The sequence below is a fragment of the Saccopteryx leptura genome, chromosome 4, assembly GCF_036850995.1.
Source record: "Saccopteryx leptura isolate mSacLep1 chromosome 4, mSacLep1_pri_phased_curated, whole genome shotgun sequence".
NCBI lineage: Eukaryota > Metazoa > Chordata > Mammalia > Chiroptera > Emballonuridae > Saccopteryx > Saccopteryx leptura.
This window is the reverse complement of record NC_089506.1, coordinates 76,539,223-76,556,560: the sequence shown is the minus strand read 5'-3', so window position 1 is coordinate 76,556,560 and position 17,338 is coordinate 76,539,223. Positions and strand designations below refer to the sequence as shown.

Below are 17,338 nucleotides of genomic sequence, written 5' to 3'. Positions count from 1 at the left end.
CAACTAGTTGATGCTTCTCTCTCTGTCTCTGTCTCTCTCTCTCTCTCGTTTCCTCCCTTCCCCCCCCCTCCCAAATCAATAGAAAAATTAAGAAAAAAATTAAAGAAATTCTAATTAATGTTCTTTGGTTGGTCAATGAGTTTGCTTGTTCATTTGTTTATTCCAGAGCTTCCCTGCTTCAGGGTCCTCAGATTTGTTATTCCCTCTGCCTGGAATGCTCTTCCTTGAGAGATCCTTGTGACTTAAACTGCACCTCTTCAGGTCCGCCCTAAAGCATCATCTATGACAGTTCTTCCCGGAATCCCTTGAGTGAAACAGTAAACTCTGCCTACCACCTCCATACTGCCTAGCACCCAAAGTCTGCTTTCCTTATTTCCACAGCACTTACCTTCTTCAGAAATATATGCGTACTGTCCTTCTCCACCCACCTCCTCTACTTGGATATAAACACCACAAGATCAATGATTAACTGTCCAGTATTTTAAATGTGGTTTTGCCTGCCTTGCCAGGCACCATGCTAGTCTAGAAAAGGGAAAAAGACGGCAGGGACGTGTTATGTGCCCTCTGTGTAGCTCAACATGCGCCATATGTCAATATGTATACACAGACATTCTTTGGGATGAACGGTGCTCAATCTGCACAACCACATCCAGTTTCCTTGAGATTGGCACCTGTAACACACACACTTGAGCACACCATCCAGCTTAAAACCTCCCGACGGCTCCCACTCTGTCTACTGAATACATTCTTCCTTCCTGATGAGGACCCCTTCTTCTCCCTGCCTCTCCAAGCAGCTTCCTCTCCCATCTCTCTTCCAAACTCAGGCACCCGTTGTTGGGGGCTTATGCACCCTACCACATGCCAACGCTCTTACCTGTGCCAGTCTGTGTTACGTGCCACCCTGCCCCCACCATTCTCTCACTGCTGCCCTTCAGTATTCATGCCATTGTGCTTTAAATCATCTCATAGAGTTTGATGCTGAACTCCTGGTTGTCAAGTACTATGAATCATTCATTACCCCAGCATGTAATACAGGGTTGAATAAATTAATGAATTACTCACCACATGAATAATGACTTAATTTGATGATTCTGGAAAAACTCAAATTACTAGCCAAACTTGATTACACTTTTCTTAATCTAAAAAGAGACCAACACTGTCCACAAGCAGATAAAAGGATAAAAGGTACTGGATATGAGTATACAGTCTCCACGTTGCTACTAAACCCAGGGGCTTAAATGACACTAGTGATCACTATTTGTCATTTTTCTTTTTTAGACTTGGAAGACTGTTGGTCTGATGAAGGCTAAGTATATACTTTAGGTTTCATCTGTGTTCATTTCCAGTTAATCAGTAGCTTTTTCTAACCTCCTTCAAAAGAAGTGCAACCCGAAAGTATGTATTCCCCCTGGCAACAGAGAGAAGCCTCTGGGATTTACCCATCAGGAGCCCCCATATCTGCCAGAGAGTCGCTATTAGAGAACCTGGCTTCCGTCTAAAGCTCTGCATCAAAATTTCTCTGGTAAGGCATGAAATGCGAATTTGAAGGTGTCACAAACATGTTAAGCTTATTAAATAAAGGTATAAATTCTTTTAATGAGGCAATAATCGAAGGATCCCAGAGCAAAAGCTGAAGTCAGCTGACACACTGAGCTATCTGCCATTTTCTTGGGGCACAGTCAGCTCAGTAGGGTTTATTCTAATCAGTAGTTAAGGGAAGCGGCATGGCCCAAATTCTCTCAAACCTTTCAGTCAAGAGGTGCAAAATAATATGATGCAGTACCACTTCGACAAACTTTTCTGTTTAAAGACTGACAGACAGCGATTCTAAAAGGGATGTTTATATTTTGGTTTTAGGAATGTTAGCACTGAAGTTTATACTGAAATACATTTGAAAACACATTTTCCTTAGCAATAACCACTTTTAATGAAATAACAGCAACAGTGAAGTTGATGTAAAGCGTACTCTAATAGATTCGTATTTTATTTCTTCACATATCAAGATAAACTCACAGTTTGGCATGTAACTGTAAGACAATGGTATTTATAGTCAATTAAGTGTTTTGTGTGCATGTGTGCTTTCTAAGGTCAAATGTATCTATCTGCAAATAGACAGCTTTTTAATCCCTATGGTAGAATTGAGATGTGTTTTTATAATTTCCCTGATAGTATAAACGTTTTGAATTTTAAAAAGTCATCTGAAGCATTACGTAGAGACTTGCTTAACCTTTTAAACTTGACTCATTGTTACCGAATTTTAGGCAGAATTAACAGTTAAACACACATCAATTACTACATTTAAGTAAACTTCATATTTGCCAATATCAGAACGTATCCAATGAATGTTATTATTCTGAATTAAGAATATTGGGATTTACAGAACAGAAAAACCTTTAAGAAATTCTATGAAGACATCTGACAGAATTATTTTCTCCTAAAACAGATTACATTAAGTAACAATGAGTTCAAAGATTGAAAAAATCTGAAATTGGTTCATAAACATTTTCTTACTTTTCAAGCTTTGCATGTTCTGGATAGTTATTGTGTCTAGAGATTTTAAAGACACAGCACAACAAGAGGCACTGCCTCCACAGAGCAACATGGGTTTACAGCCAAACTTGGCTGAACACGAGCTCCGCCCATTATTAGCTGTAGGGCCTCTGGGGATACAGTGAACCTCTCTGAGCCTCCGTTTCTTTATCTGTAGGATAAAAATGGGATCATAGCGCGAATTAAATAAACATTGAAAATTTTCACAGAACCTGCCAAAAAGGAGGCTCTCACTAACAATTCTTTTTTTTCTTCCTCACCTCTAGTACTATTTTTCTGCTGTAATTTAAGACATTAACACAATCCTAAGTGAGAGAAACAGGAGGTATGTCCAAGAACTTTGTTAGAAGAAAAATGAAGAAAATAAATAACCGACCCCTCAAGATTTCTGACTTTCTTTGATCATTAAACGCTATTTTTTAAAATTAAGAACCCTGATGTTTGAACTAGCAACAAAGCTGGAAGGAAGCAATAGTGTATCTAACTTGCTACCATATCTCTTCTTTCATAACAAGCAAAATAGAGACAGACTCATACATAAGACAGCAGGCTGACAGCAATGGGGGTGAGGGTGGGGACTAGGTGAGGGAGGTGAGGGTTAGAGTAAACCGCTCCTTCCCCCCCTCCCCCCAGAAAACCTCATGGACACAAACTACAGTGTGGTGATATTTGGGAGGGGGAAGATGGAGGAGGGTAGGGGGGGGCATAAATGGTGGTGGGTGGAGACTGGACCCGGGGGTAAACACACAATATGGTGTATAGAGACTATTGTAAAATTGGGCATCTGAACTGTATAATTATGTTAACTATGTAGTGTCACCTAATAAATTCAATGAAAACACTTATTCTCAGGAGGAAAAAAAAAGTGCATTTGAGTGAAAATGCAGTACAGCTAAGATTCTCTAGTTCCAGAAATTCACAAATTGCTTTTCTTTAAAAGAGTCACTTTGCATGAGCAATATACAGTTATCGATGAACAATGCAGACATCGGGGTGCTGCCTACTGTGCACTCAAAAGCCAAAGGAAAACTTTTCACCCCCCCAAAACTTACCTACAAATAGCCTGCTGTCGACTGGATGGATTACTAATAATATAGATCAGCGGTTCTCAACCTGTGGGTCGCGACCCCGGCGGGGGTCGAACGACCAAAACACAGGGGTCGCCTAAAGCCATCAGAAAATACATATTTATTATACAATACATTTTAAAATAAAATATGTATTTCCGATGGCTTTAGGCGACCCCTGTGTTTAAAATATATATTTTCCGATGGCTTTAGGCGACCCCTGTGTTTTGGTCGTTCGACCCCCGCCGGGGTCACGACCCACAGGTTGAGAACCCATGATATAGATAGTCAATTAACATATGTTTTGTATGTTCTATGAATTATAAACTGTATTCTTACAATAAAGTAAGCTAAAAAAGAATGTTAAGAGTCACAAGGAAAAGATATTTACAGTATTGAAAAAAATCTATATATAAGAGAAATGAGTAGTTCAAAGGTCAACTGTAATAAAACAGGAGGAAGACAGTAAAGTGTTTTAATTAGCTGAAATGTAATTGACAATGAACTACTTAAAAATATCCTTTTAACAGGTGCAAATATCAGAGATTCTAGCCAAAGCAAAAAGTTAAGAACAGTACTAGTTTATGTTGCTTTTGTTCCCCTCTAAGAGTTATAGTCAAATCAGAGGATTGACTACTTGGACATGGTGTGCATTAAACTGTGATGTGCACCTACCAATTCTGCCAGGATGGCCACTGAGAAACACGGGTGCAGCTCCTTCCCACCTTCACCGCTCTTTCCACCCTCCCCCTCCCGGCCCCATTTCACTCTCACCGAAGGTATTGCATCTATAGCCTTATCCTTTTAGGGTAATGCTGCAGATATTTCAGATATCATGATTCATTTACACTTTAACATGAAGAAAGTTAATTAATCTACTCACATCAATAAATGAGGATTGTGAATGTTTGGAATTAGAAAAAAAGAAGTAAAAGTGATACATAAATGAGAGGTACTGGATAACAAAGCCAGACTTTGCCTGTTTAAAAAATTTATCATCGTTTTGCCCAGGGTAAGAGTTAATTATAATAATCTGCTGTAATTATGCGCCTGTACCTCTCTTTTTCCAAACACTAATTTCATAATTATGTTTCTCAAGTTGTTAAGGGAAATAACCCAATTTTACCGTTGGGGGTAAAAAAACAAGATCAAAGCTAAACATCTTCTATGAATTGCTGGAAGTTGGTTTTGTCATGATTACTGAATACATGACTTCTGACTTGGACAGTGTTTCTACAATTGAAATAAGGGTAGAGCCTGTGTGTGGACCTCTCTGTGGCCATTTCTTCCAATTTAACTGAATTCACTGATGCTGTGCTGATAAACGGGAATCAAGTGAATTGAAGACAATGGTTGAAATGATTAGTCCTGGCACAGATCAGTAGCCTCATTATACAAATCTATACAAATCAAGGTGACCTCAGGCTACTGCTCTAGCCATTAAGCAAGGTTCTTTTTTATTAAAGATGAACACGTGATTATGGGGAGGGGCAGGGTATGCAATTTTAACTCACAACTTCTATGCATCAAATCAAAGGAAAGATTTTTAAACTAAATAAAGCTTTAATAAAAGTTCATTTTTAAAACCGGTAAAATGCATAACATTTTGTTAGCATATTAACTTTTATGCTGTAGAAATACATGTCAATAAAGTACCAAATTAAAAATTCAAATGCTATTGATTATTTCATGAGGCAAGTCTCAGAACCTGAATGGGAAAGGGGAGCTTCAGTTGGGGACATTTACCCTGTGGGCTGGCATCTCACTCTAAGGGCTGGCCTAGTACAAGCCAGTTTCATCCCTCTCCAGCGTCAATCTTCCTTAATATCCTCTTTTCTCATCTTCCCTTTTCTCTTCCTTGACACTCCTGTTATGGCCAATGAAATAAGAGGCAAGCCTTTGAACTCCTCTTAAATACCCTGTTCCTTTTGTCTTTAATTGGAAAGACAAAAGCGAATTGGTTGCCCAGGTCTTTTAAAAGGTGCTACCACTGTGTTACATACATCTTTGATGACATCACCTCTCTACCTGCAAACATTCTTCTCAAGCTAACTCTTTCAGGAAAGTTCTATAAGGGCAGGAAATAGATCTGCAGATGCCTTTCAAAATCCTTTCATCTTAATCATACCAAGCTGTTCTTTTCTTTTTTTAAATTCTTTTCCCAGGTGAGAAGAGGGGAGATGGAGAGACAGACTCCTGCATACACTCCGACCAGTATCCACCCAACAACCCCAGTCTAGGGCCAGTGCTCTGCCTATCTGAGGCCGTGTTTGCAACCGAGCTATTTTTAGCACCTGAGGCAGAGGCTTCAGAGAGCCATCCTCAGCGCCTGAGGCAGATGCACTGAAACCAAACAAGTCATAGCTGCAGGGGGGAGAGAGAGAAGGGAGAAGGGGAGGGGTGGAAAAGCAGATGGTCCCTTCTGCTGTGTGCCTGACCAGGAATTGAATCCAGGACATCCACATGCTGGGCCGACCAGCCAAGGCTGCCAAGCTATTCTTTTATCCTCTTATTATGTAATGCATTATTTTATTTATCACAGTATACTAGAATTTTGTTTGTTTGCTTGATAGCTTAGGAGTTAATAGAAGGCATCAAGATACAAGGCAAAAAGAAAGGAAAGAGAAATCAATCAAACAGATATGCATTAAAGAATAGCAGAGCAGAAAGGTATGTCCTGATTATATAACTGGAAGTTAATTTTGAGTGACCCTGGACACAATTTTTACTTTTTAACTCTCTAGGAAGAATTATATATTTATTTATTTGTCCCAGAACAAATTTTTTCTCAGTATATTATTGTAAGATTTAAAACATACCTATATTAAAGAGGTCTCTGAAAAACATTCTTTTTGCTTTATCTAATAGTAGGTACCTTTGCACTTCCCAGTGTTTATACAGAGTCGTGAATGATGGTTAATTAACTATTGATGGGTCCTGGCACTCAAGGACTTCCCAGGTGACAGCTTAGTATTCTTTACTAATGGTTTAATGTAAACACTTACATAAATAAGGAATCTGTCATTTCCCTAGGTGCAAGTGCAACTTTTGTAACAGTAGGCACAGGGATATACTGAATATTGTGGCTTAAAAATGTTTTCACAGAACACATCAGAGAGGTTATGTGAAAATGAAGCTCTGGTTTCTGAGCTTATTAAAAGTTTCACATTAATGTATAATATTATAGTATAAGCACATATTATTAGAAGCACGAAAAAGGTCATGTTTAAGAAATTAATACCATTACTTGCTATATAAGCCCCAAATGGAGTAAGAATAATTTAGATTTTAGTAATCATAGTTCCATATTTGAAAGTTTGCATTAAAAGAAACACACATATCTATAAACACATATACACACAGAATACATATATATATATATGGCTATATGATGCAGGACAACAGTGGGATTAAAATGTCTATGAAATTTATTATTTACCTCAGAATAGAAGCTTGTCATCATTTAGTCTAATTTTCCAGATGAGAACATGGAATCTCTGACGTTACTATTTAGCTCACAGAAATCCATGATCAGGTGCTGATCGCTGAACTAGCGATGAGGTAACTTGGCATGCCCCCACCCCAAATGCAATTTCAGTAACCCCTTTGATTCAATGCCTATCCTGGCTCAGGCTGACATTTGCTTTGGAGAAACTAATTTACTACAAAATCAGTTATTTGAACAAATTTGAAAAAATGTTTTTTATAAATTGTTCGAGTGGAAGGATATTATGGAAACAGACATTCCAGGAACTTTTAGAAAAAGATCGGTTTTTGGTCAGAAGTCCAAAACTTTAATCTTGTTACCATTTATCATATGACTTTGGAAAATCATTTAACTTTTCTAGCCCTCAGTGCCTTCATTTGTATAATTAGAATAATGGGACTTGTGACATTTGTATTCCCTAATTGTCATATACGTATACTACATGCTATTACTATTACCGCTACCACTAATTATAATACTACTTCTACCATTAATCAAAGCCTCTATGTGCTCAGACTTTGTGATTTGCTTTTTATGCCTTGTAACTGTATCATACCCTTACAACAGTCCAGTAATCTATGTGTTCTGATATTCTCACTACAGATTAAGAAACACATTTGAGTGGTTAAGTAACTTGCCAAGAGTCACAGAGCTATTATGAACTTGAATAAAGATCTGATTCTACATTTCATGTTAGATTCTCTACATATTACTTTCCTCTAATCTATACAGGGTGAGGCATAAGTGGTTTTACAGTTTGTGTGGAAAATAATACAGTAATAATAAATACTACAAGAACAAACTCTGTGTCATGTACTCTCAACTGTAAACCTACTTTTGCCCCACCCTGTATTTGTGAGTATACACACATATGTAATGTAAATAGATACATATTACATAGAGATATATTACTCATTTTATACGTACATACATATATACATATATGTTTTAAATTCTAAAATGTTATACTAATTCTTCTTAATTTCAAAGTTTAATACGTGGAACAGAGTAACTACTTAGTTAATATTTGGGGAGAAAGGCATTACTATATGGGTAGTAACTAAAATCACTTTGAGTAAACTGTCAATTAAGATATAATCAGCAATAACAAGATTATATCCTCACCTTCTTCAAGATTACGTTACTAAAAATTATTCTAGAGGTAAAATACAGATGGATTGGCCATAGGTTCAGTTCTAAATACAGAATGGACAATGACAGAAAAACAGGTGTTTTCAATAAACAGGCACAAAGTCTAACCCAGGGGTCCCCAAACTTTTTACACAGGGGGCCAGTTCATTGTCCCTCAGACCATTGGAGGGCCGGACTATAAAAAAAACTATGAACAAATTCCTATGCACACTGCACATATCTTATTTTAAAGTAAAAAAACAAAACGGGAACAAATACAATATTTAAAATAAAGAACAAGTAAATTTAAATCAACAAACTGACCAATATTTCAATGGGAACTATGCTCCTCTCACTGACCACCAATGAAAGAGGTGCTTCTTCCAGAAGTGCGGTGGGGGCCGGATAAATGGCCTCAGGGGGCCGCATGTGGCCCACGGGCCATAGTTTGGGGACCCCTGGTCTAACCTATGGTCCCGACAAAAGGAAAGAGAAGAAAGATCCTTTTAAAAATGACATGTGGTTCTGATTTTTCTTCCAAATTTGAAATTTCAAAAAAGCTATTGTATACTTTCTTAGCAAAATCACAGTGCTTGCTATATTATTTCTCTTGGCTGTTGTATATGAATAATAACAATGATGATGATAATTGGAGAGTGACATTCAGAATGAACAGTTGTTTTTTTTTCAGAGTTCAGGAGAAGGGGCAGGAGGTATCAGAAAAGAGGAAAAGAAGTCTTATTTCTAATCAAAACACAAATTTTCAACTATGTAAAACAGCCCAAGCTTCCCCCTAACCAAAGAACGCAAGGTTGAATGGAAAGATGCGGACATGTTTGCCTGTGTAGGGCTAGAATGACATGTCTGGGGAACAGGAGATGCCACTATTTCCAGTATCCATTGAACACCTTGGCAATTCTTATTTCGTCCTGAGAACGTGATACTTACTCTTGAACTGCTCTGGCTATGGAAAGGGCCGTAGATCCAGTTTCATTAACGCTATCTAAGGTCACATTTGGCAGGTCATCATCATCACTGTCACTTTTACTTTGTCTGGGAGATAGGCCTCGGGGGTCCATTTGTGCTGGGAAAAAAAGGCATATATATGAATTAAAATTAGTGTGCAGAAAGTTAACCTTGTCCTGGACCAACATCAAGCATGGAAGGTCTCTTCTGTGTGTATCACATACACAGAGTTCTCTATAAATCCCAGGAATTAGTGAAAGCAATTTATATTATGTACCGAGCACTCACTGACTCTTCTTCTGTTCATTTGATTTATAAAACCTCTACCAGCTCTCAGTAGTTTCAGGGCATGATTACAGAATAGAAACCATAAAATCCACAATATTATCTACTCCTGCGTGGTCAGAAGCTGATTAGGTAGCTCCTAAGTTTCTGTCGTTGGGTCCTCCGGCTTCCCCTGCTTCTACTGCCAGGGTCCTGGCCATTTCACTGCCCCTGCTTCTCGGTCTCACAATAAGCTTAAAGAAGAACAAGGTTTTCAAGACTCAAAGTTTTCTGTATTTTTCATACTTCAGTGAAGCATCATTTTGAAGTTTATTACTGTGATCTGAGTGTAGAAAAATGACAGAAGTAGTAGTAGCATTTTAATTACATGCTTATATGTGCTAAAAAGTACTCTGCCTCCGTACTGATTTCATTTCTCACAAAGGCATTTCCAGGCATAACTCTCCTCCCACTGTGAACCTGTCAAAGCCAGAAATAGCCTGATGATTTGAGACCCGCTGATCAGGACCACTGGATCCTTTCAAATGAGAGGATTATAGACAACATTTCAAACCTTAACTCATAAATTAGGTTTGATTTCTATCCCCTTCTCTTTATGGAAAGCTTTAATAACCACTGTGTAGGATTTCCATCATCCCTCGCCTCAAGCACAAAGTACATACACTCTCATACACCCTCTAAATTAGAAGAACTGTACTAGCTTCACAACTGCATTTTTAGAATACATGGCTTCAACACCAGCCAGCTACAACCAGAGCGCTGCTCCTCAAACCTGACTACACATTTCTAAAGTCACCACTGCTTGCAAAAAAAAAAGGGGGAAAAAAAGGAATCCACTTAAAAATCATGGTTATAATGACATTTGGGTACATTTACAATTTCATATTTTTTCTCTTAATGCATATCATGCATCAGGTAGAACTTCAGGGAAATGCTAGTATTTCACCATTTTTTACCCACAGACAGACAATATTTTAAGATTCTACCTAACATTTACAGTATGAATAGAAAAGTAATCGTTGGTTAATTAATTAAAGAGAAAATAACTCAAATAACCTAAATCAGTAGTCCTTAAACAAGGGCAAATTTGCTCCCTCCCCCCAAGAGACATTTGGTAATGTCTGAAGACTTTTTTTTTTTTTTTTTGGTGACAGAGTCAGAGCGAGAGATAGAGAGAGGGAGAGATAGGGGCAGACATCTTCGTTGAGGCACCTTTAGTTGTTCATTGATTGTGTTCTTCTATGTGCCTTGACTGGGGGGTTACAGCAGAGTGAATGACGCCTTGCTCAAGCCAGAGACCTTGGGCTCAAACCAGCAACCATGGGGTCATGTCTATGATCCTGCACTCAAGCCGACCACCTCGGGGTTTCGAACCTGGGTCCTCTGAGTCCCAGTCTGACACTCTTATCCATTGCACCACTGCCTCGTCAGGCTGGAGACATTCTTATTTGTCACAACTTGGGGAGAGGGAGATGTTACTGGCATTTTCAATGATACTCCTAGACTTCCCACAAAACCCAAGGCAGTCAGTTCCTTATGACAAAGATTTAACCAATCAAAAATATAAAGAGTACAAGGCTGAGAAAATCTAAGCTAAAGATTTAAGAGTTTGGATATAGAAAAGTGTAACATCTTATGACTTCCAATTGCATAACTATGTTTTAGTTTCAGTCACTCGCAAAAAGATTAAATCATATTGGACTATTCATATTTTCTGGTCCTCAACTCAACAATTCACTGTCATGTGACTCAGTCCTCACCAACTCCTTAAATACATCACTCACTTCCTCAAATGCCAGGAATTATGCAGTGACAATAAAGAGATTTTGAATGTTTTCTTTGTCCTGCAAATGGTGGGACAAAAAGACTATTTTCTATCTGATCTTTAGAAAAGATATCTAAAAGAGGAATGTTGGAGAAACTTGGTTATCACACAGTTCTGTGATACTACTTAAACATTCAGTCACACTGAAGACACTACATCATTTAAGATTTATCTTGGCTGCAGGCAACAGAAACTGACTCAGGATAACTTATATTAAACAAAATACACAGGAAAGAGACTGAAGCTCACAGCCAAGTAAGGTAAAAATGAATAACCAGCAGTCATATAGCCTAGGACACAGGGATGATATAGGCATTTCAACCAGGAATTCATAGATACTTTCTTTTGGGCAATCTGTTATAGAATGATCCAGTTAACAATCATTCATAACTACTTAAATTCAGCCAAGAAAATGAGTAACAGATCTATCTAGTCTTCCAAATCACATATTGTGTGGTGTTATGTATGCCTGTAAATGTCAACAATTTAACATTTAAAGTTGTTGAAACACGATGCACTAAGATTCCTTTGCCAAGATACCAAATTAACAAATAGCTAAGGGAAATACTCTGGGGGTTCCATTCTGTCCAAGACAACTAGAGCTATCATAGGCAGAGTAACACAACTCAAGAAGATACAGGCAATTAACCAACAAATAACCTGATTCTAAAAGTTAAAGTCTAGCTAATACAAAAGACTCCAAATAACTGGTGTGAGAGTTGATCATCTTAATTATGTTATGTTTATCTCAATGAAAGTTTAAAATATGTTAAATATGATATCTTTTTTTTTTTGGATGTACTTTTCAGGAACATTATAATTGAGGATTTCTTTCCAATATTTTCAATCAATATTATGAAATACATCTGCTACCATCATGCTGAGAAACTCTTTTTATCCATACCTCAGCCAAGTTGAGGAAGTAATTAGAAAGGCTTTTTAAAATCTGCATCGCTGATTAAGTCAGATGATTAGCTTATCTGCATACTTGCATAATTTCACTCTCCTCTTATTAAATGTGCGATAGGGACACCTATCCCAGTTAACCTCCATTAGTCTTTGAGTTTCTCAGCTCACTTAGGAAGCACTTATTCTCTGGGATGCCCATCCCATTCAGAGAAAATGGAAAAGTGCTCTGGGCATCAGAACCAAAAACATACCTATATCCCAGGGGTCTCAAACTTTTGTGCGGCCTGCAGACTAATCCACGAAGTTCAAAATATTTTGGATAAAATTAAGTAAGCCTAGGGGCCTACTTGTATTTTTCATTTCTCTAGCATCCTAGCTAGATATTAGCTTAGTTAACAGCAGTTGTGATGTGAACTACAGTTTCTGGTCGTTTTGTGACACTGAGTAAACTGCATGTACGATTGTGCTTGTTGTACTGATTTTTTTTTGTTTTCAACTGCAGTGAGAAAAGTGTTGCGTAACAGTTGCCTTTTGTAGACCTAGTGCGGCCTGCTGAATGGCTGTGATCTTGCTCTGCGGCCCACATGCTGAGTTGAGTTTGAGATCCCTGCTATATCCCTATAAGTAGAGAGCAGTTGATCTATATGCAGCTGAAAGGAATTTACACTTGAGATTCTGTTGCTCTTAGATGAAAAAGGGACTGGACAATTCTGGGTATGCCAACCCACTGCTGGTGGAGGTGTCGTTTCTCTGAGTTGTAGGTATTGTGCAATGTTGTGTGCTTCACTCAATGTGACGAAATCCCTTGGAAGATAACTGCTAAACACCTGAAGTGGACCCTATTCGCTCTGACTTTCAAATACCCACCTATGGTAGACTGTTCCTATAAAGATCACTCCAATAAATCACGACACACAATTTCTGATGGCTTTGGAAACTAGCCACGATGTTTCCATCGGCTGCCTGTTCTGCAGAAGCCCAGAGACATGCTGTTCAGTTGGCCAGCACCCCTAATGGATGTAAGTAAGCCATGCTAGATGTTTCAGCCAACTATCAGAGTGGCTAGCATAAGAATGCCCTGGCTAATCCCATTCCAAATATTTGACTTACTAAACTGTAGCAGATAAAATAGCTGCTATTTCAATCAAGTACATTTTGGGGTGATCTGTTATGCAGCAATACAGAATCAATGGACCATGTTACTCCCCTAGCTCCATCTAGGGATTTCCTAGCAAAGACATGGACAAACTGCTGCTACAGCTGTTGTTGGCCCATCACACTCCTCTGCATTCTCTTCTAAGAGGGAGCCTGGGCTTAAGTGGCATACATTTAAGTGGCTATCAATATAAAAAAGGAAAACAAAAGCCACATATTATAATCCATATTATTTCCTTCTGGAGCCAAAATATGCAAAATGTACTTAACAGGTACACCGGCTTTAGGAGAATCTTCTTTGATCCTTGATTGTGCCTCAGATGGCTACTACTAGAAGGGGCCATTGGTTGGCATGACTGCTCAGAAGAACAAAGCTTTTCTACCCAAGCTCATAGGTGGCTGGAGGCTCAGCTGGGTGGTTACCCCAGGTATGTGGTTACTCAAAGCTCTATTTCATACTTGCCTTTCCTCTATTCACATGAGACAGTTTAAACTTTACCCCTCCCCCATGTGACAATGGCCTGAGACCCACACAGTGACATCAGTGTGTGTGCTCACCTCCCCCACCTTGTCCTAGGCACTGTCAAAAGATTACACACTTTTCTAATTTCCTTAGAAATATATAGGCCTATACAGCTACTCTTAAAGGAAAGAAAGCTTTTTCATAAGTCACCATTTTTTTTTTTGTATTTTTGTATTTTTCTGAAGTTGGAAACAGGGAGGCAGTCAGACAGACTCCCGCATGCGCCCGACCGGGATCCACCTGGCATGCCCACCAGGGGGCGATGCTCTGCCCATCTGGGGCGCCGCTCTGTTGCAACCAGAGCCATTCTAGCGCCTGAGGCAGAGGCCACAGAGCCATCCTCAGTGCCCGGGCCAACTTTGCTCCAATGGAGCCTTGGCTGCAGGAGGGGAAGAGAGAGACAGAGAGGAAGGAGAGGGGGAGGGGTGGAGAAGCAGATGGGCGCTTCTCCTGTGTGCCCTGGCCGGGAATCGAACCCAGGACTCCTGCACACCAGGCTGATGCATTACCACTGAGCCAACCGGCCAGGGCCGTAAGTCACCATATTAAATGTGTACAATACAGCAATCTATGAATACACATTGAAACTTACAGACTAATCTTTCCTAACCAGAAAGATCCACAAAAGGAATGATTTTAATCCCTTTCACTGCTGCCCATCAGGGCTGGAACGGAGGGGTGAGCACGGACGGATGGGAGTGTGTGAGTGCTGTCAGCCTCTCTTCCGTCCCTTTGCAGCCACCGGCAGGCTGCCTGCTACCCACAGCCGCCCTCATTGTTGGCCCTGCCGAGGCTGAAGCATGCCCCAGCGAGAGGAGCCTTAGCTTCCAGGAGGGCTGTTTCTTTCTACGAGAAAGCAGGACAGTGAGAGAAGGAAGGGAGGAGAGGGAAAAGGATGTGTGGGGGAAGAATGGGCGGTGGGAGAATTCACAGCCTCACAGCATCAGAGGGTTGAAGAGTCTTCCTCTGTTCCTCCGATGCTAGAGCTGCTCCAGAAAGGACAGTCGCAGTGTGTCTGGAGGACGAAACGGCTCTGGCTCCAGAGAACTTGGGTGTGACTTCTGGCCCTGTCGCTTGTAGCCACCTGACCTTGGGCAACTGATTTCCCACAGCTCATTCTCAGAGTGTTGCCCTGCCACTTCTGCTGCAGTGAGTCAAAGAGATGATATATGCAAAGCATTCAGTACCCTGCCTGGCGCTGAGCAGTCAATCATCACTGTGTCTCACCCTGGCAGTAAATTTAGTGCTTCTTCCACCATCCCTTATGTAACACTATTTCCAAATCTCTCACCTTCTCCTGGACTAATCCAAATTAGGCAGTTTTCTTTTAAAATGTACCTAACCTGAAAATACCACCATAGAATATATATTAGGTAATGTATAAAACTGCTAATTTTCTTGATCCAAACATTCATTCCTGTATTCAGTTAACATATATGTATTTTTTTATTATTCAGTGAGAGGAGGGGAGACAGAGACAGACTCCTGCATGAACCCTGACCGGAATCTTCCTGGCAAGCCAACTAGGGGACAATGCTCTGCCCATCTGGGGTGTTGCTCTGTTGCTCAGCAACTGAGCTCTTCTTAGCACCTGAGGAGGAGGCTATGGAGCCATCCTCAGCATCCGGGGCCAACTCACTCCAATTGAGCCATGGCTGCAGGAGGGAGGGAGGGAGAGAGGGAGAGAGGGAGAGAGGGAGGGAGGGAGAGAGAGAGAGAGAGAGAGAGGAAAAGAGAGAGAAAGGGAGAGGGGGAAGGGAGAGAGAGAGGAAGGGAGAGAAAAAGAGAGAGAGAGAGAGAGAGAGAAGCAAGAGGGGGAGGAATGGAGAAGCAGATAGGCTCTTCTCCTGTGTGCCCTGACAGGGAATCAAACCCAGGACATCCACACACTGGGCTGATGCTCTACCACTAAGCCAACCAGCTAGGGCCAATTAACAGATACTTATTGGGCACCTAGGAGGTACCAAGCTGTCTTCTGGGTATTGGGGGAAAAGCAGAGAAAGCAGATAAAAATCCCCACTTTCACACTAGAACGAGTCAGATAACAAATAGATACATAAGAAAAACACATATTCTGTCAGATAAATGCCAGGGAGAAAAATATAACAGGGAAGGGGGGAGGGACTGCTGAGAGGTAAGGGGTTAATTCTAGAGAGGGTGGTCAGGAGAGGTCTCATGGAGAGAAGAACATCTGAGCAAGGACCTGAGGGAGTTGAGGAGGGCTTACAGAGATGGTTTATTTTGGGGGGGGTGATGAGGTGGTGGTGGTAAACAATAACACTAGGGCTCTGGGGGGGGGGTCATATGTCTGAGGACCTGGCAAGGAGGCTATCCCTGCAGCTGAGAGACGGAGAGAAGTGGACGAGCACAGAGGGGGATGCGCACACTATGAAAGGCTTGGCAACAAGGTCCGGATTTTCAGTTTTGTTCTGGGTGGGAAGGAAAGCCCTCAGAAGGCACTGAGCACAAGGATGACATGCTCTGAATTATGTCATCTGATAAGGATCGCCTTGGCCATGTGAGCTGGGATCACGGGGGAGATCCAGCTAGAGAGACGTGCGTGAGAATCACCAGCGACATTAATATTAATATTCTCTAAAACCACACTAGCTTTTTCTCTTTGGGCACCTCAAGCTGGCTGCACATATTATAACACAGGACTTTATTACCAGAAGGTGATAAAATACGCTCTTCATAAAATATTTGTAAAACTGATATTCTGACCTCATTTGGCTTCAGAGTATCAGTTGTTCAAATATGTGTCCAGTTTTTCTAGCATATAAGCATATATGATGAGAGAAAAATTCATAAGTAAATAAAGCCTGACTCAAAGTATAGTGAACTCCAAGATCACAACTGGCTCTCCAGGGTCTTATTCTGATTACTGATGCTTCCACTGAGCTCTGTTTCTTACTTTCTTTACTTCTGTAACTGCTAATGAGACTGCATGCCTCACAGTGGCAAGTGTGATTGATATAACCCCAAATGAAGACTTAAAAATTCAATCAGTTATGCAAATCTAAGATGTTGCTACTGTGTAGCTATAATATGCACTTTATTCATTTTTTCCCCAATTCCAATCTGCACACTTGACAGTGTAATGGCTTCTGTTCCCATTATCTTAAAAAATAACTTCATAATGTTCTTATAATTCCTTAGTACAAAGTCCACTTCTCAGTTATAATGCCATTGGACCTCTCTGTAGACTGTGGGTTCTCTCTCATTTTCACTTCTGGCCTCTTCTAAAAACTCTCCCGTCCCCTGATTTCAGGGATGGGCACACTAAGGCCTGCTGGCCTTGCCACTTGTTTTGTAAATAAAGTTTCTCTCAGCCATGCCCATTTATTTTGTCTCTTGGCTGCTTTAGTGCTATAATGCCAGAGTCGAGTAGTTGTCACAGAAACCTTATGGCTTGCCATAAAACACCATTTGGCATTTTA

The 17,338-nt window shown here is 40.2% G+C and overlaps 1 protein-coding gene across 2 annotated transcripts in view; it reads right to left on the bottom strand.

The window, feature by feature from the left end:
• KLF12 (KLF transcription factor 12) overlaps nucleotides 1–17,338 on the bottom strand; it is a 476,625-nt gene that overhangs the window by 121,344 nt on the left and 337,943 nt on the right. For both annotated transcript variants that reach the window (XM_066380776.1, XM_066380778.1), the window contains one exon: nucleotides 9,184–9,319. In XM_066380776.1, the coding sequence (XP_066236873.1) occupies nucleotides 9,184–9,319 (136 nt within the window). The remainder of the gene's footprint in view (nucleotides 1–9,183; nucleotides 9,320–17,338) is intronic.